Below are 23,245 nucleotides of genomic sequence, written 5' to 3'. Positions count from 1 at the left end.
TCCCACGTGGGGCTCCCAGTCTTCGTCCCCATTTGACGGAGGAGGTGACCGAGGCCCAGAGAAGTGACTTGCCCAGGGGGATCGGAACCCAGGACCTCCGAGTCCCCGGGCCGGGCGCTTTCCACTGAGCCCCGCTGCTTCTCTTGCCAGCTGGGTGACTTTGGGCAAGTCACTTCACTTCTCTGCGCCTCAGGTACCCCATCTGTCAAATGGGGATGAAGACTGGGAGCCCCACGTGGCACCACCTGATCACCTTGTATCCCCCCCCCCAGGGCTTAGAAAGGTGCTTTGCACAGAGTAAGCGCTTAACAGATACCAACCCTTATTTCTCTTTAGCCCCTGGGCCCGTCACGGGGCAGGGACGGTGTCTAACTGTTGCCCAACCGGTCCCTTCCGAGCGCTTGGCGCGGGGCCCTGCGCCTCGTAAGCGCTCCAGAAATAGGATCGAGGGAATGAATGAATGAATGAATGAATGAATGAATGAATGAATGAATGAATGAATGAATGAATGAATGAATGAATGAATGAATGAATGAATGAATGAATGACGGGCGGGGGCCCCGCCCCTCGCCCGCCTGGCAGGTCCCGGGCGGAAGCGGCTTTCGTGTCGTCATCAAGCTGCGCCCGGAGGCGTCGCCCGCCTGGCAGGTCCCGGGCGGAAGCGGCTTCGTGTTGTCATCAAACTGCGCCCGGAGGCGTCGCCCGCCTGGCAGGTCCCGGGCGGAAGCGGCTTCGTGTCGTCATCAAGCTGCGCCCGGAGGCGTCGCCCGCCTGGCAGGTCCCGGGCGGAAGCGGCTTCGTGTCGTCATCAAGCTGCGCCCGGAAGCGTCGCCCGCGCCGCCGCCGCCTCCTCCGCCTCCTCCGCCTCCTCCTCCTCCTGCTCCTCCTGCATCGGCTGCTCCCGCTGCACCTCCTCTTGCTGCACCGCCCCGGGCCGCCATGTCTCCGTCCCCGCCGCTCTTTAGTTTGCCCGAAGCGCGGACCAGATTCACGGTGGGGACGGGCGGGGGGCGGGGGGACGGGGGGAGGGGGGAGGGGAGGGGAGGAGAAGGGGAGGCAAGGGGGAGGGAAGGAGGGCAGGGAAGAAAGGAGAAGGGGGGAGGGAAGGAGGAGAAGGGGGGAGGGAGAGGAGACAGAGGAGAAGGGGGGAGGGAGGGGAGGGAAGGGAGGAGGGGGGGAGGGAAGGAGGAGAAGGTGGAGAAGGGGGGAGGGAAGGGGGCAGAAGGGGAAGAAGGGAGGAGGGAGGAGAAGGGGGGAGGGAAGGGGGTGAAAGGGGGGAGGGGGAGGAGACAGAGGAGAAGGGGGGAGGGGGGGAAGGAAGGGAGGAGGGGGGAAGGGAAGGGGGAGAGGGGAGGGAATGGGGGAGGGAACATTATTATGTTGGTATTTGTAAAGTGCTTACTATGTGCAGAGCACTGTCCTAAGCGCTGGGGGAGATCCAGAGCCGTCAGGTGGTCCCCCGTGAGGCTCACACTCAATCCCCATTTTCCAGATGAGGTCACTGAGGCCCAGAGAAGTGAAGTGACTTGCCCACAGTCATACAGCTGAGAAGGGGGGGGTGAGGGAAGGAGAAAGAGTGGGGAGAGAAGGAAGGAGGAGGGGGGGGGGATCCGGTGGGAGGGGGAGGGAAGGAGAGAGCGGGGGGAGGATGGGGGGGGTAGAAAGGGAAGATAATAATGTTAATAATGTTGGTATGCGTTAAGCAGTTACTATGTGCTGAGCGCTGGGGGAGATACAGGGTCATCAGGATGTCCCCCGGGGGCTCACACTCTTCATCCCCATTTTACAGATGCGGTCACTGAGGCACAGTGAAGTGACTTGCCCTCAGCTACCCAGCTGACAAGTGGCAGAGCTGGAATTCGAACCCACGACCTCTGACTCCCCAGCCCGGGCTCTTGCCACAGAGCCACGCTGCTTCTCCGGGGGGAGGGGGCGGGGGCCTCTCCCTACTGGCAGCCAAGCCCCCAGCCCCGCATGGTCATCCGTTCAGTCAGATTTATTGAGCGCTTACTATGTGCAGAGCACTGGACTGAGCGCTTGGAATGGACAGTTTGGCAACAGATAGAGACCATCCCTGCCCCGTGACCGCCTCACAGTCTAATCGGGGGAGACAGATGGACAAAAACAAGACAACGTAATCACGATAAATAGAATCAAGAGGATGTACACCGCATTAGCAAAATAAATAGGGTAATAAAATCTATACAGATGAGCGGAGAGCTGAGGGGAAGGGAGAGGGGGAGGAGCAGGGGGAAAGGGGGCTCAGCTGAGGGGAGGTGAAGGGGGGAAGGGGGAGGGAGCAGAGGGCAGAGAGGGAGCAGAGGGAAAAGGGGAAGCTCAGTGTGGGAAGGCCTCTTGGAGGAGGTGAGCTCTCAGTAGGGCTCTGAAGAGGGGAAGGGAGTTAGTTCTGCTCTGCGCAGAGCACTGTCCTGAGCCCTCGGAAGGGACAGGTCGGCCACGGCGAGAGGCCATCCCTGCCCCGTCACGGGCTCGCAGTCTAGAAGGGGGAGACGGGCGGAGAAACGAAACGGAGAGTCAGGCGTCGATATCATCCGAATAGATTCATTCGGTCGTATTTGGTGAGCGCCTGCTAGGTGCAGAGCGCTCCGCCGAGCACTTGGAATGGACCGGTCGGCCACGGAGAGAGGCGATCCCTGCCCGACGACGGGCCCGCGGTCCGAAAGGGGGAGACGGACCGCAGAACGAAACAAGTAGGCGTCAGTGCCGTCCAGATAGATCAGTGAACAAGGAGTCGGGCATCAGTACCATCCAAATAGATCGATAGGATCACAGATACATACCCATCGTTAATAAAATCAATAGAGTAATATATGCAGATATACACAAGTGCCGTGGGGAGGGGAAGGGGGTAGAGCAGAGGAAGGGAGCCGGGGCGATGGGCAGGGGAGGCGGAGCAGAGGGAAAGGGAGGGCTCAGGCTGGGAAGGCCTCCCGGAGGAGGTGAGCTCTCAGTAGATCGACCGACCGACCGACGGCTGCCCGTCGTGTCCCCCTCGCCGCTGGCCGCGGGGTAGCTTCTCCGTTGATCCTTTCATTCATTCGATCGTATTCATTAACATCGTATAATGGCATTTGTTAAGCCCTTACTATGTGTCAAGCACTCTTCTAAGCACTGGGGTAGATGCAAGGTGATCAGTTTGGACGCAGTCCCCCTTCTCCATCCCCCCCCTCCCCCCCCGCTCCCAACCCTCTCCCCTACTCTCCCTTCTCTCCCTGCGGTATCCTCAGAGGAGATCTCCTCCCTCCTCGCAAGCGCCACCCCCTCCACCTGTCCTTCTGACCCCGTTCCCGCTCACCTCATTAAAAACCATCGCCCCTTCCCTCCTCCCTTCCTCAACTTCCATCTTTAACCGCTCACTCTCCAACGGCTTCTTCCCCTCTGCCTTCAGACGTGCCCACGTCTCCCCCATCCTAAAAAAAAACAAAAAACAAACCCGTCCCACGTGGAGCTCACGGTCTTAATCCCCATTTTCCAGATGAGGGAACTGAGGCCCAGAGAAGTGAAGCGATTGGCCCAAGGTCACACGGATGGCAGAGCCGGGAGTAGAACCCACGACCTTCCGACTCCCAGGCCCGGGCTCTATCCGCTACGCCGTGCTGGAGGATCAGCGTCTTGCGCGAGCGCCACTCACGCTCTCGTCCCTCTGCCAGTCGTGTTCAAGCGCTTCGTACGGTGCTTCGCACGCAGTTAGCGCTCGATAAATACGGTCGAATGAACGAATGTTCCTACGGGGGCCCAGAGTGCGACGTGCGAGTGGGAGGGCTGGAGTGTGGTACGTTGTGAAGAACCTACGTGGTCTTTGCCACAGCGAGATGGTAGGTCTTCTAGGAGCCTCTCGACTGTGAGCTCGTCGTGGGCCGGGAACGTGTCCGTTTACTATCAAACTGTACTCTCCCAAATGCTCAGGACAGGGCTTGGCGCACAGTAAGTGCTCAATAACTACGAATGAATGAACGAAAGAGCCTTCTCACCGACCTCCTCTATACTCTGAACCCATCCGGACTCTGCCCCCTTGTCAGCTGTGTGACTGTGGGCAAGTCACTTCACTTCTCTGTGCCTCAGTTCCCTCATCTGTAAAATGGGGATGAAGACTGTGAGCCTCACGTGGGACAACCTCATTCCCCTGTATCTCCCCCAGCGCTCAGAACGGTGCTCTGCACGTAGTTAGTGCTTAACAAATACCAACGTTATTATTATCACTGTGGGCCGCAAACGTGCCTACCGACGGTTATATTGCCCTCTCCCAAGCACTCGGTACTGTGTTCTGCACACACCGAGCGCTCGATAAATACGATTGATTGATGACTTGCTTCATCTGTCTGGGCTCTGGAACGGATAAGTCGCGGTCCAAACTGTCACCAGCCGTTTGCGGCCATCATTCGTCCTCTTACCTTTTCTCGTTTTCTGCAGATGAGCAACAGTTACCGTTATTCCTAACTGAAATATTTTTTTTAAAAATTGTCTGTCTTAAAAAGAACTACCCTTCTCTACTGACCTGTCAGATTGGTCTTCCTAGAATTCCGCCAGAGACGCCCTGTCGAACAAAAGCATCAAGCCTTTATTGAACACGTTCAGCCAGTTGCCTGGAAGGTAAGTACCTTCTCATTTCCAAGACGCGTGTTTGGGTGGTCACTCGCGACGTGGACTCGTTCCAAAATCCGAATGTCGTGTTTTCTTTCTAACAGTGAAAATGAGAAAAAATGTACCCTCGATCAAGCTTTCAGAGGCGTTTTAGAAGACCTGATTGTAAGTACTCCCTTAAGCTTTCCATTCCGATCGCAGAGCTGAAAACTCTGGGACAATAAATGCCATTCGGGAGGAAGTGGTGTAGATTTTTACAAGGGAAACCTCTTAAGCGATTAGGATTTACTGCAGCGGACTTGGGTCGGTTATAAAGCCGCCTTCCCCTTCACCACCACTGACTCTCTCACGTGGCCGCAACAGCTGCTAACTCAGACGACTCGTCGCCGTACGAGAGTTTAGGCCAGTAAGTGGCGTCGCCACCCGGTTGCCCGGCAGTAAGTGGTTAGCATCTCTGCACGCCTTTACGTTAAAGAAAACTCGTGGCGTTGTAAAAAGCGGCATGGCCTAGTGGATAGATCTTGGGCCCGGGAGTCAGAGGATCCGGGTTCTCATCTCATCTCCCCCGACTTGGCTCTGGGGAAGTCACTTCGCTTTTCTGCCTCAGTTCCCTCATCTGCAAAATGGGGATTAAGAGTGTGAGCCCCATGTAATAATAATAATAACGTTGGTATTTGTTAAGCGCTTACTATGTGCAGAGCGCTGTTCTAAGCGTTGGGGGGAGATCCAGGGTCATCAGGTTGTCCCCTGTGGGGCTCACCGTTTTAATCCCCCTTTAACAGATGAGGGAACTGAGGCACAGAGAAGTAAAGTGACTTGCCCAGAGTCGCACAGCTGGCACGCGGCGGAGCGGGGATTAGAACCCACGACCTCTGACTCCCAAGCCCGCGCTCTTTCCACTCAGCCACGCTGCTTGACAGGGACTGTGTCCGGCCTGATTTGCTGGTATCTATTATTATTTATTATTATTATTACTCCTCACCTGGTGGGCCTGATGGTACGTGCACATGATGATGATCATTACGGCATTTAAGCGCCTATCATATGACAGGCACCGTAATAAGCCCCGGGGTAGATACAGGCCAGTCGGGTTGGACGCGGTCCATGTCCCACGGGGGGCTCACAGTCTCAACCCCTGTTTTCCGGATGAGGGAACTGAGGCCCAGTGAAGTGGCTCGCCCAAGATGGCACAGCAGACGAGGGGCGGAGCCGGGATTAGAACCCGTGACCGCCCGACTCCCCGGCGTGTGCTCTACCCGCTTCGTCACAATGCTTCCCGTCGGTGTCCTCCGGCCAAGTTAATTGTAAAAATATATGAAAAGAGAGAACCTGCCCCACTGGCCGTGGCGCGGAGAGGATGGGGGTGAAGAATGGGTACCTCCCCCCTTCACGGTGCGAGCAGAAGGCCGTGAGGCTTAAAAGAAGAAGCGGTGTGGCCTAGAGGATCGAGCGTGGACCTGGAAGTCAGGGGATCCGGTCGCTGATCTTGGCTCCGCCGCCCGTCCGCTGCGTGACCTTGGGCGAGTCACTTCCCTTCTCTGGGCCTCAGTTACCTCATCTGTAAAAATAATAATAATGTTGGTATTTGTTAAGCGCTTACTATGTGCAGAGCGCTGTTCTAAGCGCTGGGGGAGATACGGGGTCATCAGGTTGTCCCACGTGAGCCTCACAGTCTTAAACCCCGTTTTAGAGATGAGGTAACCGAGGCACCGAGAAGCGAGGTGACTCGCCCACTGTCACACAGCTGACAGGTGGCGGAGCCGGGATTCGAACCCATGACCTCTGACTCCCAGGCCCGGGCTCTCTCCACCGAGTTACGCCGCTCCTCTGTAAACATGGGCGTCGAGTCCGTGAGCCCCACAGGGGACAGGGATGTGTCCGACTCAGTTTGCTTGCATCCACCCCAGCGCTTAGTTCAGTGCCTGGCACGTAGCGCTTACCAAATGCCATCATAATTACTATTATTGTTATTTATTATTACTAAGAGATAAGGAAAAGGGCGTCAGCCACTCTACTGGGTCAGGGGCACCGTTGTCCCGCCCTCGGTCTACAGCAAGCAAACCGGGTCACTTCCAAAACACCCCCGTAGGCCGCCACCCGAGAAGCAGCGTGGCCTCGTGGATGGAGCCCCGACCTGGGATTCGGAGAGGTCTGGGTTCTAATCCGGCTCTGCCGCGTGTTGGCCGTGTCGTCTGGGGCAGGTCGCTTCATTTCTCTGGGCCTCAGTTATCTCATCTGTTAAATGGAGGTTAAGACTGTGAGCCCCACATGGGACAGGGACTGTGTCCAGAACCATTTGCCTATAGCCACCCCAGCGCTTAATACAGTTCCCAGCACGTAGTAAGCGCTTAACAGATACGGTTATGATTACTATTCTGTTGGGATTTGGCAGGGCTTGATGGGGTAGCCAGCTGCCCTCACACTGTCATTTATTCATCCTACTCCGTGCCCCTGGTTCTTTTGGGGGGGGCTCTGCTCCCCAAGTCCCTCCTACCCCTTTCTGACCAATCACCAGGAAATGGAGGTAAGGAATCCGTAGCACTAATCCCAGAAAATGGTCCGGAACCCAAGGATGGGGGCGGAAAACGGAAGCTACTGACGATGGGAGAAGCCTGGGAGAGAGAGCTGTGGGCAAGGGCGGGGGGGGGACCCCAAAAACTAAGCCCCGCCGTTCATGAGATGAGCAATCAGTCGAGCGTATTTACTGAGCACTTTGTGCAGAGCACTGTACTAAATGCTCGGGAGAATACAATATAATGCTATAACGGACACATTCCCTGCCCACAGTGTGTTAACGGTCTAGAGGAGAGGGGTGAGACTCGAGTGTCGTCAATTGGGCCGCTTTTGAGAGGTCCCAGCTGCTCAGAAAGTGCAGTTACATTCGTTCATCCATTCAGTGGTATTCATTGAGTGCTTATTATCTGCAAAGCACTGTACTAAGCGCTTGGGAGAGTACACTATAACAACGAACAGACACATTCCCTGTCCTCAACATGCTCACAATCTAGAGGGGACCAGTCTAGAGGTGAATGAAAGAGCACGGTGGGACAAGGACCTCCACGTTGGTTCTTGGGGCCTTCTCCAGGTCTCAGCCGATCGACTCTGGCATGGGATTAGAAGAAATAATAACCCACCAATAAGAAGCTACAATAAAGATTTGCAAATTTCACCTTCTCCCCACCACGTTCAAACGGTAGAAAAGCCATTCAGGAAGAGCGGAGGAACTGAGTAGAGCTAGAGATATGGGTCTCATCTGCAAACTTCATAAATTTTTAAGTGGCGCGGATATCGGCTCATATATAAACTTCATAAATATTTAAATAATGGGGATACGGGCGAGTTGGATAAAGAATTTCCCCTGCTTCCATCGGAAGATTAAAAGCTTCATGATTACAGCGGGGCTTTGACCAAAGACAGTCGAGACTCGATGCCTCTCCAAGTGCCGTGATGTATTTGATGGGAAGCGGTTATTTGCTGCCACTGATCTTTCCCTTTTGTGTGTGTGTGTGTGCGTGTGAACAGATAAACCAAGCATCCTGTGAAAATGTTTTGGCTATTATCTCCCTTGCTATTGGTGGAGTCACTGAAGGTAAATATTTCTCATGAAGCCCTCTAATCCGAGAAGTGGGTTTCCTGACGTGAACCTGTTTTTAACATTCCCCATCTGCATTTTTAGTTCTTTAGGTGAAGAAGGCATTTTCCTTCTAGAATTCGATGATTTACAAGAAAAAAAACCACCTTCAGCCATAAAGGCGAATTAAATGTGTGAACTTACGCAGGACTCTATTTTTGGTCTTAAAAACCTGAAATTGAGTTCTTCGTTTTGCCAACTTACTGCTTCGCCAGAGTATTGTTAAAAGAATGATAATCGATTTCAGAACGTGCGTCGGGTTGGGGACGGCGGGGAGGTGATGACGAAGTCTCCCGTCCTAAACAACGGACCAGCCTCGGGCCAGTCGTGAACGCTCTGGGACCGAAAAATGTGCGTGGACGGATTTGATTACGGGGCCGGTGGGGCCGTGCCGCGGTTGCCGGCGGCAACCTCTCGACCCTCCCTTCCCGCGTTGGCAGTGGGTTCCTTCCACAAGCAAGAAGACGGGCAGGGGCGCAGCTCACTGCGAAGGACCCCCCAGACCCAGTTCGCCCTCCTCACCCAGCTCTAGCTCAAGTGACCACAGGCCTGTGCCTCAGCACCCTGTAATAATAATAATACTTGCGATATTTAAGCGCTTACTAAGTGCCGGGGCAGGTACAAGCAAACCGGGTTAGACATAGTCCCCGTCCCACGCGGGGCTCACAGGATCAATCTCTGTTTTACAGATGAGGTAACTGAGACACAGAGAAGTGAAGTGCTTTGTGCAAGTCACACAGCAGCCAAGTGGCGGAGCCGGGATTAGAACCCGCGACCTCCTAACCCCCAGGCCCGTGCTCTACCCGCTACGCCGTGCTGCTTCTCTGAAAAACAGCTAACCGTCTCCAGGATAGTCGACTCAGTCACCGCCGTGGTCACTGCCCACTTTTGCTGGCTATTTTTAAGATTCCTCTTTCAGGCCGTCCTCCATGCTAAGCACCCTAAGTGCTTCCTCAGTCAGAAACCAAAGGAATTTCCCTTCTTCTGGCCTGTTGGCTCCCCTTTTCCCCTCCCCACCCTCCAACCGGTGTGATGTTAATCCATCCATAATATTTTGAAGTCATTTTTTTTAAATGGCATTTATTAAGCGCCTACTCTGTGCTAGGCACTCTCCTAAGCACTCGAGGAGTTACAAGTCCTGAGTGCCGTACTAAACTGTAAAGCTCGTTGTGAGCAGGGCATGTGTACCGACTCTGTTGTATCTTCCCCTTCCAAGTGCTTAGTACAGTGCTGTCCACACAGTTAGCACTCAACAAATACCCCTGATCCATTGGTACGTTGTCAGGCTTGGATGTGGGGGGGAAAGGTAAAGATGGGTTGGTAAAACCCAGAAGTGTGGTAAGACGCGGTGAATGGAGCGCGGACACGGGAGTCAGAAGGTCATGGGTTCTAATGTCGGCTCCACCGCGCGTCTCCTGCGTGACCTCGGACGAGTCACTTCACTCCTCTGTGCCTCAGTTATCTGTAAAATGGGGATGAAGACAGTGAGCCCTAGGTGGGACAGGACTGTTTCCTACCTTGTATACACTCCAGCGCTTCGTACAGTGCCTGGCACATAGTATAAGGCCTTAAAAAGTACCGTAGTAATCAGTAATCATTATTAAAATATTGTGGGGTTAATCATATTTGCACTTAACCTGCTGAGGTTATGCCCAGACTCGCTTTAGGAAGGATTTCTTGACTGTCAAAGTGCTAAAATCCCGGGACCGGTAACCAAGCGGGAGATGGTTCTGTTGTCCTTCATCTCACAGCAGGGTTCTGGGCTAAATGACCTCTCTCTTATGTTCCAATTCTGCCATTCTTTTCTTCTCTCATTAGTTATACAGCGATCTGTCAGTAGAATTGACTTCTATTTTTGGTAGACTTGTAATCGAAAAGAAACGCATCCTTTTGAGAGAAAACATCATGTGGCATTGAACGCATTTTCAAAGTGCTTGGTAACCGTTAACTATGGTAATTGGGTTTTTCTGCGGGTGATATATTAGTTATTTTTAGAAGGTGAGAATAGGCTTAATAACCAGTTTGAGCCTCCGGATGCACTGTTGGCCTAAAGGAAGTGCTCTAGAAAATGCTCATTTTTCCTTTATTGCCAATTTTTAGTAGCAGTAATAGAATTTAGAAAGCTTCCCCCCATATTTTAAATGAGGATTTTCTGGATTGTTCTCTTTCTGACTCTTAAAATGGCCATTTGTTTGGAACCTTTTTTTTTTTTTTTAACATGTATAAGCATTTACAATTGGTAAATTCCCTTTTAACCAGTATGTGCTTCCGTTCAAAGGTATTTGCACAGCTTCCACACCCTTTGTGCTCTTGGGAGATGTCTTGGATTGCCTTCCTTTGGATCAGTGTGACACAATTTTCACCTTTGTGGAAAAAAATGTTGCTACTTGGAAATCGGTGAATTTCTTTTTCCTTAAGTTCTCCCCTTGTCCCCCCAACAGACATTTAAGTCTTTTTTTTTTTTAAGCGGTCTGCTCATCATTCACAAGAATGCCTTTCATTTTTTTACTCCTCCCTTAAGCTTAAAGTTCACCAGTTACAGAAAAAATGCCTCATTCAATTAATGGTATTTATTGAACACCTACTGTGTGCAGAGAACTGTGCTAAGCACTTAGGAGAGGACAATATAAGGAAGTCGGTAGAGACGGTCCGCCTCCTGGGTGTGTTTCCCAGTTTGTCTCCGACATCACTTTCCTCTTGGCTTTCTCTTGGGCCTCTCGGATCTCACGGGAGAAAGTTCCCAAAGAGGCCCTTGGATCTCCACAGGAAGAGCTATTTCAGGAGTTTGAGGTATCCATTAATGGCGCTTCTGAAAATGGGGACCTGATTCTGTCTGTTGCAAAGCAGACTGAAGGGAAAGGCATGAGGAAAATAAAGTATTAGATATTTTAGTATTTTATACTTTATCATTGGCTCGGATATGACTAAAGAAGTTAGAGAGATTCCCCACCCCCAAATTGCTTTTGGTAGCAAACTGAGTAGAAAAATGGGATCGAACTGTGACGACCACATTGGATTCGAGGCAGATAGGGTGATTTGTGGATGCGCTTGGCATCCCCCTTGGAGAGTGGCTCTCTCCGCTCTCTTCCCCACAGAGCCAGGCTGATGGGGAGATGAGAGGTCACGGGTTCTAATCCTGGCTCCGCCCCCTAGTCAGCTGTGTGACCTGGGGCAAGTCACTTAACTTCTCTGTGCCTCAGTTACTTCATCTGTCAAATGGGAATTAAAACTGTGAGCCTCACATGGGACAACCTGATTAGCTTGTATCCCCCAGTGCTTAGAACAGTGCTTTGCACATAGTAAGCGCTTAACAAATACTACAATTTATTTATAAGACTGACTTATAAACAGAATCATTATAAAAATGAAATAAGGGAGCAGAGCGGGTCCCTGAAGGAATTCCTAAGTTGTAATGCTACATTTATCTTTTTTTTTCCAGAATACCTTTTATTCTGCCGGAAAGAACTATTTACTGCGCATGTGCAATGGTAAGGTGTTGGGGATCGGGCTATCTGGAGTGTGAATTTTGATGTTTTGAAATTCAGCCAAGAATAATTAGCTGACCCGCAAGAACTCATTCCGAGAAAAGCCAAGGAAGTTCAAGAAGAAAGTACCAAAGTCGATCAGTAAATCAGTCATATTTATTGAGCGCTTACGGTGTGTGGAGCACTACTAAGCATTTGGGAGAGTTCAATATAACAGTATAACAGAGTTGGAAGTCACATTCCTTGCCCACAATGAGCTAGGATTCACCTACCCTTTTTCAAGCACTAATTAATCATGTTGACTGCCCCCCAGTTTCCATCCGTGAAGGAGGGAAAACAGTTGATCCGGATATGTGAAAGCTAAATCTCTATTCCAACATACAAATCGTGGGAATGAATTGTGTTCTGTGGTCATCAACCGTTGGCCTGCCATTTGCTGAATTTAATGGTGTGATTATTTCACTGGGTATAAGTGTTGTCTCTTTTGGGGGACTAGTTGAAATGAGGCGATTAAAACTCCGCTTTTACTGCTCTGAAAAGAGATAGATCCTAAGCAAGTAAAATAATCCCAGTCTGATTACCAGCCAGGTGAATAGATGAGGAGGAATTCTTCATTAAAATGAGGCCCAGGAGTCTTTATATGGCATCAGAAATGTCTTCTTATGAGGGCCAAGTGTCTGATTCCTGAGAAAATATAACGAATCTTTCAACATAAGAGAATTTCACCTCTAATAGAAAAAGCAGAAGTTGGTTTTATCGACGTTTCCCTTTTCTTTTCACACGCTTAGATCTCCTAAGACGATTGTCCAAGTCCCAGAATACTGTTTTCTGTGGAAGAATTCAGCTCTTCTTAGCCAGGCTTTTCCCATTGTCAGAGAAATCAGGTGAGCTTGTCAGGTACTGCAATAAGCATTGAACCCGTTACAACTGGGATATGGATTAAAGGCTGCCAAACAGATGATCACGACTCATTAAGGGTAATCATGCACGGATGGTCGAAAACGATCATTCCCTTTTTTTCTAGAGGAACAGGAGGATTAATTTGACCCAGAGTGGTGTTCCGGCTTTAAATTATCGAGCTCAGAAGTTTATCAGCGGCGTGGCCTAATGGATAGAGCCCGGGCCTGAGAGTCCGAGGGACCTGGGTTCTATCCCAACTCCGCCACTCGTCTGCTGTGTCACCTTGGGCGAGTCATTTTACATCTCCATGCTTCAGGCAGCTCATCTGTAAATTGGGGATTAAAACTGTGAGCCCCTTGTGGAAAATGGACTGTTTCCAACCGATTAACCCAGAGCTGGATTTGGAACCCAGGTCCATCTGACTCCCAAGCCCAGGCTCTATCCTCTGGGCCACCTTGCTTCTCTTGTAAATTTTAAATTGCTAAAACGCCCTCCTGTTTGCTGAGCGACTTTATCAATCTACTGTGTTTCATTGCCCAAGCTAGTTGTATTTAAGTACAAGTGGTTAATTCAGCCTGCAAAAGAATGGAGCCAACGATTCCAGAAACAGAAATTTGAGGATGATGAACAAATAATTTTGGGAAAATGCCATCTCCTTGATAAAAGAATTTCAAAAACTCTTCCATATACACATCCTAGTTTTATTTCTAGCTCACTGAGATATTGACAGCGTGATATTTTACCTAATAGTTTTAAAAAATAATAGTTCAATTTAGTAGAATTTATTGAGCGCTTACTTTGTGCAGAGCACCGTAGTAATCGCTTGGGAGAGTACAACAACAAACAGATACGTTCCCTGCCCACAACGAGTTTACAGTCTAGAGGGGGAGACAGACATAAAGAAATTACAGAACTGTACGTAAGTGCCGTGGGGCTGGGAGGGGGTTTGAAAAAAGGGAGCAAGTCAGGGTGACGCGGTGGGAGTTGGAGAAGAGGACAGGGGAACTTAGGGAAGGCCTCTTGGAGGAGATGGGCCTTCAGTAAGGCTTTGAAGGAGGGGAGAGCCGTTGTCTGTCGGATCTGAGGAAGGAGGGTGTTCCAGGCCGGAGGTAGGGCGTGGGCGAGGGGTGGGTGGCGAGATAGACCAGAAGAAGGTACAGTGAGAAGGTGCACCAGAGAGCGAAGTGTGCAGGCTGAGTTGTAGTAGGAGAGTAGTGAGGTGAGATAAGAGGGGGCGAGGGAATTGACTGCTTTGAAGCCAATGGTGAGGAGTTTCTGTTAGATGCAGAGGTGGATGGGCAGCCCCTGGAGTTTCTTCAGGAGAGGGGAAATGTGACCTGAACGTTTCCGTAGAAAAACGATCCAGGCAGCAGAGTGAAGTATGGCCTGGAGTGGGGAAAGACAAGGAGGCTGATACAGCAATCAAGGTGGTCAGCCCGTCAATGGGTAGGGACTGTCTGTTGCCGATTGGTACATTCCAAGCGCTTAGTACAGTGCTCTGCACATAGTAAGCGCTCAATAAATACTATTGAATGAATAAGTGATTGGATTTACGTGCTAGCAGTTTGGATGGAGACGAAAGAGCGGCTCTTAGCGATGTTGTAAAGGTGGTGCTGACCTTTTAGTGATTTAGTGAGGGACTGGATATATAACAACTCATATACATCACTCTGAGTGCCTTGATTTTTACAACACATTCATTAGGTCACACTGAAAAGCAGTGTGGTCTAGTGGGAAGAGCGTGGGCCAGGAAGTCAGAGGGCTTGGGTTCTAATCTCTGACACCTTTGTGATCTTGGGCAGTTTACTTAACTTCTCTGTTCCTCAGTTCCAATATCTGCAAAATGGGGATTCAAAAACTGTTCTCCCCGCTTCTTAGACTGTGAACCCCACGTGGGACATGATTAGTCGGTGTCTACCCCAGCGCTTAGTACAGTGTTTGGCACATAGCTCCTAAATATTTTCTTGGTTTTGTGGTTTCTATTTTATAAACCATTTGCTTTCTTCATAGGTCTTAATTTGCAGAGCCAGTTTAATCTGGAAAATATCACTGTTTTCAATACCAATGAGCAAGAGAGTACCTTGGGTCAGAAGGTAAGAAGATAAGAATGCAGTATGAGTGTGAATATCAAGTAGATTATTTACTCCTAGGTACTCCTTTGTCTCATTTTCATGTTCACTGATAAAGTGTTTCTAATTTGATTATGAAATCCTTAGTGGGCCGGGACATCGTTCGGCGGGGGAACGGGTTGTGATGAAATTTAGTAGGAAGCCTGAACTTGGAATGTGAATTATTGAATAAAAGATATTTCAGCCTCCAGCAATAATTTTGGGAGTTATGTCAAATTCTGATTCATTTGGGATTATTTTCCATTTGAAAAGATGTGTGTTAGGAAGAAGCTGATAGAGCAAACAACTTTCCTACAGTTACTTAATCAACTGAGATGGTATGGGAAGGGTTCTGAATTAAGGCAAGTTCCTCTGCCTTAAATATATACAGTTCAGAGTGAGAGCATATTTTCACATCCACATTTATTTTACTGCCGGGTTATAAAAAGAGGCCAGCCCAAAAATAGAAAAAAGGAAATGGACCGGGGATGAAAAATTTCTAGGTCCAAATAAAATTTCAGAAAGAAATGGGGAAATTGTGCATATCTAACAGGATTTACATTAAGAGTAGCATTTATAAGGGAACAGAGAATAGGTATACACGTTAAAAGGTTTTGCTGTATGGTCAAAAGTGTATTCTAAAGAAAGCTGGGGAAAGCTTTGACGCATGGGGTACCCTGTGTGTTCTAGCGCTGTGATAAGACCCCCAGTAACCCACCTCCCCCTGGAGTGGGAAGGCTCATCATGGCAGCGCCTGAGGTGGTCTGTGACTTCTGTGAATTGTACTTTCCAAGCGCTTAGTACAGTGCTGGGCACATCATAGGCACTCAGTAAGTACGATTGAAAGAATGAATGAACTTCTAGGAGCTTCCAGTAGGATCAGCCTTATCAGCCTAATGACAGCCGTGTAACTGGAGATCATTACCTTCTGTTTTCCCTACTCTTCCTTTCCTTTCAAGCACGTTGAGGATAAAGAAGAAGGGATGGAAGTAGAAGAAGGTGAAATGGGAGATGACGAAGTTCCCACAAATTGGTACGGTTGGGGTTTTCAGTCAGTCGGTGCACTTGGGAAGAGTCCAGTTGAGTTAGTAGACACCATCCCTGCCCTTGAGGATTTTCTTGAACTCCACGATGATTTTGACCAGAAGCAGTGAAAGCTCAAGTAGCAAAATGAGGAAGCTGGGGAATCTCATCAGTTACTAACACCATGTAAATATAAAATGTCAGTCTTTTAAATGCTGATAGTACAGTGGCTGGCACATAGTGAACGCTCAACAGATACCATAAAAAAAAAAAAGATTGCTTTATGAAGGAGGCATAGGCCACCTCCTGGTAATCCGGCCCAGAGGACAACCCTCGGTCACCGTAGCTAGTCCGCCTGGCACCCTGGCAGGTTATCAGTCATTCAGTCGTATTTGTTGAGCGCTCCCGTATGCAGCGCACCTGTACTAAGCGCTTGGGAGAATACAATATAAACAGACTCATTCCCTGCCCACCACGAGCTTACAGCCTAGAGGGGAAGGCAGACATTAATAGAGATAAAATTACCGAGATGTACATACGCGCTGTGAGACTGGAAGGCAGAGCACCTGGGCTCTAATCTTGGCTCTGTCTCTTGCCTCCTGTGTGACCTTGAGAAGCAGTGTGGCTTAGTGGAAAGAGCCCCGGCTTGGGAGTCAGAGATCGTGGGGCCTAATCCCGGCTCCTCCACTTGTCAGCTTCAGGCAAATCACTTCATTTCTCTGTGCCTCTTAACTCATCTGTAAAATGGGGATTAAGACAACCTGATTACCTTTTATCTACCCCAGCGCCTAGAGCAGTTCTTGGGACATAGTAAGCGCTTAACAAAGACCATCATCATCATTATTATTGTCACTTAAATTCTCTCTGCCTCAGTTTCCTCCTCTATAAAATGGGAATTCGGGACTTGTTCACCCTCCTACGTAGACTGTGAGCCCCGTGTGGAACGAGGATTGCAGCCAAACCGATTGCCTTGTCACTACCGCAGGGCTTAGTACGGTGCCTGGCCCATCGCGATGGACTTTACGAATATCACTGTTATTATTACAGATCCTGCAGTTTATTCCTCCAAGTTGTGTCATATATCTTGCCTCTTCTGTGGCCTTAGAACTGGACAACTCATTATTTCCCTGACTCTGTATGTCTTCTCTTTAGTGCAGGTGCTGGGTGACGAGCTATCCAAATATGTCACCAAATCCATTTTCCCAGATCCTGTTTTGAATTCCTAACAGTCGTTTGTGACAGTTCTGGGGATAAATGTTAAAAAAAAAAAAAAAAAAAAAAGTACAGGGCCCTGCCCTGGAGGAGTTTTCCGAATGTGAGAGCAGACAAAATAATAATCATGGTATGTGCCAAGCACCGTTCTAAGCTTTGCAAGATAATCAGGTTGGACACAGTCCCCTATATGGAGCTCACAGTTTAAGCAGGAGGGAGTAGGACTTAATGCCCATTTTACAGATGAGGTCACCGAGACACAGAGAAGTGAAGCGACTGACCCAAGGTCACACAGCAAAGCCGGGATTAGACTCCAGGGCCTGTGACTCACAGGCCCGTGCTCTTTCCACTAGGCTACACTCCTTGTATGACACGTACAAAGAGTTAGCGTATATCTATGTGTAGCTTTGTGGATGGATGGCAACAGTTTCCCAGAGTCCTGGGCTGGCAGTGGAAATGAAGAGAGCTTGTTGTGGGCAAGGATTGTCACTCTTTATTGTTGTATTGTATTTTCCCAAGCGCTCAGTACAGTGCTCTGCACATAGTAAGGGCTTAATACTATTGAATGAATGAATGAAAGAGCGGTCGGGGGGGGTTTTGAGGCAGAAGTGGGAGGACTATTTCCATGCCCTGCCTTGAGTTTCATTTGCCCAAAGCTTCTCCAAGAAAAGGCGAATTATTTCTGAATAAACTGCTTTTTTTTTTTTCCCTCTCAGCTCCATTCCAATAGACTACAACCTTTATAGAAAATTCTGGTCACTTCAAGATTACTTCCGAAACCCGGTGCAGTGCTATGAGAAGGTTTCTTGGAAGACTTTCCTGAAGGTAAATGTCTCATTGATCACTACATTTTGTGGTTTGTGAAAGTTGAAATTCCGGTGCCATTGTAAATCCTTGGGAGTAAAAGGATGACCTTGCTTTGTGATTTAGTGGTATTTATTGAGCGCTTAGTGTGTACAGAGCACTGTACTAAGCACTTGGGAGAGTATAACATAACAATAGACATATTCTCTGCCCACACTGACCTTACAGTCTAGAGACAAGCCTTCAATCTAGAGACTAGACTAGAGTTAGACGTTGGTTTTTCTCTTACGGTTCTGGACCCCGGTCTCCTTTTACTACTTGCATCGGGCTTCCCTTTGCTCGGCCTTTTCTCGGAAGGTTTCTGCAGGATGCGGCGAAGGCCACTTGGGATTGGACATGTGAGCTTTCCCGTGTGCCAGAGGGGACCAGACTACGACTCCTGAGGCACGTGTGTCTCTCTTGCTCCCTAGCCAGATGGCTCTTGCATTTGTGCCATTCCGTTGAGAAGCAGCGTGGCGGAATGGAGAGAGCGAGAGCCTGGGAATCAGAAGGACACGGGTTCTAATTCCGGCTCCGCCACCTGTCTGCTGGGTGACCTTGGACAAGTCACTTAGCTTCTCTGAGCCTCAGTTACCTCATCTGTAAAATGGGGATTGAGACCGTGAGCCCCACGTGGGACAGGGACTGTGTCCAACTCGAATGACTTGTATGCCCCCCCAGTGCTTAGTACAGGACCTGGCATATAGTAAGTGCTTTACAAATTCCACAATTATTAGTATTGTTATATTGCCTTTTTTTAGTAGTGTTTGTTAAGCACTTACCATGTGTCAAACCCTGTTAGAAGCAGTAGGGTAGGTTCAGGTTAATCAGGTCGTAGCTCCCGTCCTACGTGGAGCTCACAGTCTAAGTAGGAGGAAGAATAGGTATGAACTGAGGCCCAGAATAGTTAAGTAACTTGCCCAGTGTCACACAGCAATCAAGTGGCAGAACAGGATCAGAACCCAAGTCCTCTGACTCCCTGGCCCTTGTTTTTTCCACCTGGCCATTCCATTGCCCTGGCAGGCGGCCGTGGGCTGCTGTCTTCTATCCTCTAGACCGTAAGCTTGTTGTGGGCAAGGAATGTGTCTGTTTATTGTTGTGTGGTACTCTCCCAAGCGCTTAGTACAGTGCTCTGCACACGGAAAGCTCTCAATAAGTATGATTGAATGGATGAATGTTACAGCTTCAGGCCTCTCGCTTGGACTCAGCGCCGGTCCCGGCTGTCTCCGGCTCATCACCCGCCGTTCTCGGCCTCCCTTCCCACCTCAGAACGTCTGATCTCCACTTCCCCCCGCCCTCTCGGAGCACCTGCTCACCCGTCCAAAAAAAATCCCTTTAATCAGATCCGTGGCTCTCGGCCATGTCACGTTTTTGGTTTGCAGCTCTTCAGTTCACGAGGCTTGGCCGGCCCTGCTGTATACGAACACGATTTCAGCCTTCCTTTCAAAAGCCATTTCTAAATTTAATTTCCTTGTTTATTACTTCAAACGGGAGAGTTACCTTCTCCCATTCCAGCGCAGTCTGACAGTAGCCTTCACAATACCAGCAATGCCGCACTCTTTCAAATTGATGATTCGAGTATCAGAAATACTTGATACTTTCTTAAATTGAGCGTGATTTGTAGTCACCGTTCTTTGACTTTGAAAGAAAGTGATTATCTTGTCCCTTCGTGGAGAAGGATATTTTTCTTCTACTCTTCCAATACGGGGCAAACTGATGTAAAATTAAAACTTCTTTTATTCCTTCTCTGAGCTTCAATTTCCTGTTCTTGGTCTGATATGATTAAATAATGTATGAAGCAGGGAGCTTCATCTTTCTAAATCAAAAGCAGTACAAATGGGGAATTTTTACTTCTGTCTTTCCTCTGCAGTATTCGGAAGAGGTCTTAGCCGTTTTTCGAAGTTACAAACTGGATGATACTCAGGCCTCAAGAAAGAAGTTGGAAGAGTTGAAAGCAGGAGGGGAACATGTATATTTTGCCAAATTCCTAACCAGTGAAAAGGTATCACATTGCCCTTTCCCAGAACTGGAGCCGGCAAAAGTATCACTTACTGTTCGCTAGCTCGGTCCCCTGGCCCCTTACGGCTGAGATGGCCATGTTAGGTTAGCCTAGAGATGGAGAAGAAAAACCTAGAAGTTTTGGCAGGGTGGCTTACTCCTGCGGACTCCCTTACAGGGTCAGGGTTGGTCGGCATCGTTGGCAACCGCTGGCGTGGCGGTTCCACCTAGGGCCCGGCCAGGGGAGGATTGGCAAAAGGAGGCGGGCGCCGGCCGGGCGTCCGAGCCCTCGTACAACTGGCGATTTGGGCTCGTTTTGGTCAGAGGAAGCACGCTTGCTGGGAAGTGAATGTTGCAGATGCACCCTTCTTCCAGAAACTTCTAAGTTCCTCTCCCCGGCCCCCGGACCTGGGCTAGCTGAACGTGGCCATCACACTGGCTAAGTCCAGTTTGACTGAGGGGCTTTGCCCTTTGAATCGAAAAGCCGCTCCCTGGTGATTTGTAAACCACCTCATCTTCGTATTTAAACCAACAGCTGCTTCTTTTCTGTGAATTTCAGGAAGAGCTTTGTAAATATTAGTGGTGATGGCATGCTGTACTCTGTTTTCCTTCACAGATAGTTTTCCAATCAGTTTGGGAGGAACTAATCCGCATTGTGCCCTACTTAGAAGCAGCTTTGTAATAACAGTCTCTTGGGTTTTATATATGCCCCTACATTGTTCCCAGTGAAGGGCTAAGCCTTCTCCAAACAAATTATTTTGATTCTGTTATGCTCTCAGTCATCAAGAAATGTGATTTTAAAAATTGAAATAATGCAAAGGGGCCACCTATAATTTGTTCATTTCCCTCCGAAACATACATCTTCCACTGCACTCTCTGCTGTCGGTAAAACATTCCATCACATCCCGTAGTTTTGAAACCTTAGGGAATTGGGAGAAGGCTATTTCCCAAACAGATTATAGTGTATCATTGAGCTCATCTTGCTTCAAGTGAGCACTATGTACCATAACAATAATCGTTTATATTTAATTTTACAATACTAGTGGAGAGAGCACGGGCCTGGGAGTCCAGAGGACCAGGATTCTAATCCCGGCACTGTCAATTGCTTGCCGTGTGAGTCACTTTTCTGTGCCTCAGTTTCCTCAGCTGTAAAGAGGGGATTATCCGTTCTCATACTTAGACCGTGAACCCAATGCGGGCTGGGGACTGTGTCCGACCTAATTAATTTGTACCTATCCCAGGGCTTAGAACAGTGTTTGACGCGTAGTAAGCGTTTACCAAATACCTTATAAAAAAAAAAATTCCCTAAGCACTTACTATGTGCCGAGAGCTTGGATAGGTACGTGGTTATGCTGTCGGACACGATCCACAATCTCATCCCATTTTTCATTTGAAGAAAACAAGGTCCAGAGAAATGAAATCACCCTCCCAGAGAGGGTCAGAAATGACAGAAGAGTGACAGAAAGGGGTCTCAAACCGGGTCTGCCTTGATTCCCAGTCCCGTGGTCTTTCCATTTGGTTTGAAATGTAGTAATGCCGAGCTTAATGAGCTTTGTCTCCCCCCCCCCATGCTTTTTTTAAGCTGATGGATTTACAGCTCAGCGACAGTAATTTCCGTCGTCACATCTTGCTGCAGTATCTCATTTTATTTCAGTATCTTAAGGGGCAGGTCAAATTCAAAAGGTGAGTAAAATAGTTAAATTTAGACATATATTTAATTATATATGTCTGTATTGTATATCACTGTCTTTGGTGTGTGGAGAAGATGCCAGTGACAGAAAATTTCACTGTCGGAGTGTGGGGGTTAGTGTGTGTGTCCATGTCCATTAAGTCGCTGAACTTCCCGGTGCTTCAGTTACCTCATCTGTAAAATGGGGATTAGGTCTGTGAGCTTCACGTGAGACAATCTTCCCCAGTGCTTAGAACAGTGCTGGGCACAAATACCGACGTTATTATTATTATTATTGCTATCAGAAGAGGCCAATTCAGGGTCCACAGTCCCAACCACATCAAACCCACACAAAACCTGTCCGTTGTTGTGCTGTCACGTTGTAGTTACAGGGTTCTGGTGCCAATTTCGTTTTCCTCTCCTTGTATCTCTACCGTTGTGAGGCTTTTGCTCAAGCGGCTTAGGTAGAGCACGGTGGCCCTGGGAGTCGGAAGGACCTGGGTTCTAATTCTGGCTCCGCCACTAGTCTGCTGTGTGATCTTGGGCAAGTCGCTTAACTTTTCTGTGCCTCAGTTAATCTCATCTGTAAAATGGGGATTAAGACAGTGAGCCCCATGCGGGATGTGGACTGTGTGCAACCTGATTATCTTAAATCTACCTCCAGTGCTTAGTACAGTGCCTGGCGTATAGTTCTGCTTGACAGTACCATTAAAAAAAGTTTCTCATTTCTTAATTATAATGATCTATCTCTGGGCTCCCCGCGTCCAGCTGGGATTCAGCACCCCCTGAACAGCCATTAGATTGGGCGCCAATGAGAACTTCGTTTTAGAAAATTAGGCTTTTTCAGAAGGCCTAAACTTGGTCTAGAAACTTGCCTTTTCATTGTATAACGTTCATTAAAAGTGTCCTTCGTTGCTTGTCTCAAGATGAGAGGCAGCGTGGCTCAGTGGAAAGAGAACGGGCTTGGGTGTCAGAGGTCGAGGGTTCTAATTCTGGCTCCGCCACATATCGGCTGTGTGACTTTGGGCAAGTCACTTAACTTCTCTGTGCCTCAGTTCCCTCATCTGTAAAATGGGAATTAAGACTGTGAGCCCCACATGGGACAGGCTTGTATCTACCCCAGCACTGAGAACAGTGCTTTGCACATAGTACGTGCTTAACAAATACCGTCGTATTTTTTTTTTTATTCCAAGCTGAGCTGTGGGGGTTTTTTTCCCCTTATAATAAAAGGCTCGTACAACAAATTTCAGGCAAAAGTACCACCTGAATATTATGACCGAACTCTCGAGCAACCGCACACCTAACCAGGAGTAGGCCTAGAAAGGGAAGGCCGGAAGGACCGGACTCAAGGATTACCGATACTCTTATCTCCACCCTTGGAAGCTTGAGCCAGCGGACCAGTGAGAACAGTGTGGAGATTTCTTACACAAATTCTGAATCGCTAACTGCAGCAAAGCAAGAATAGATTTCCCGGTGGCCCACAGGAGCAGAGTTTTTTAAGTGGTGCTCCTTTTGTTCAGGAATGAAGATGTTCTGTACTAAGGGTTGGCAGCCCGTTATGCGGAGAACCACAGAACGTGAAGTCTTTGGACAGTTAGTGTGCAGAGAGCCAATCGAACGGGCCCCAGAAGAGAGAAAAATGATGGGGAAAGAAAAAGGAGGGAAGGAAGAAAAAAAGGAAGGGAGGGAAGAAGGAGAGGAGAAGGAAGGAAGGAAAGAAAGAAGGAAAGAAGAACGTGTTCCTCGTTCAGTGGGGAGGGTGGAGAACAGGATC

The 23,245-nt window shown here is 48.9% G+C and overlaps 1 protein-coding gene across 3 annotated transcripts in view; it reads left to right on the top strand.

Moving 5' to 3' along the window:
• The first annotated feature begins 875 nt into the window (after positions 1-875).
• The window catches only part of THOC1 (THO complex 1), a 41,756-nt gene continuing 19,386 nt past the window's right edge, over positions 876-23,245 (top strand). For all 3 annotated transcript variants that reach the window (XM_029066511.1, XM_029066510.1, XM_029066509.1), the window contains exons 1-12: positions 876-993; positions 4,538-4,611; positions 4,707-4,767; positions 8,125-8,191; positions 10,512-10,630; positions 11,673-11,721; positions 12,507-12,602; positions 14,629-14,711; positions 15,686-15,759; positions 17,678-17,786; positions 19,675-19,806; positions 21,385-21,485. In XM_029066511.1, the coding sequence (XP_028922344.1) occupies positions 940-993; positions 4,538-4,611; positions 4,707-4,767; positions 8,125-8,191; positions 10,512-10,630; positions 11,673-11,721; positions 12,507-12,602; positions 14,629-14,711; positions 15,686-15,759; positions 17,678-17,786; positions 19,675-19,806; positions 21,385-21,485 (1,019 nt within the window). In that variant the 5' untranslated portion in view covers positions 876-939. The remainder of the gene's footprint in view (positions 994-4,537; positions 4,612-4,706; positions 4,768-8,124; positions 8,192-10,511; positions 10,631-11,672; positions 11,722-12,506; positions 12,603-14,628; positions 14,712-15,685; positions 15,760-17,677; positions 17,787-19,674; positions 19,807-21,384; positions 21,486-23,245) is intronic.

Source organism: Ornithorhynchus anatinus, chromosome 5 (assembly GCF_004115215.2).
Source record: "Ornithorhynchus anatinus isolate Pmale09 chromosome 5, mOrnAna1.pri.v4, whole genome shotgun sequence".
Lineage (NCBI taxonomy): Eukaryota > Metazoa > Chordata > Mammalia > Monotremata > Ornithorhynchidae > Ornithorhynchus > Ornithorhynchus anatinus.
Note: the sequence above shows the minus strand (reverse complement) of the source record. Positions and strands in the feature narration are given on the sequence as shown.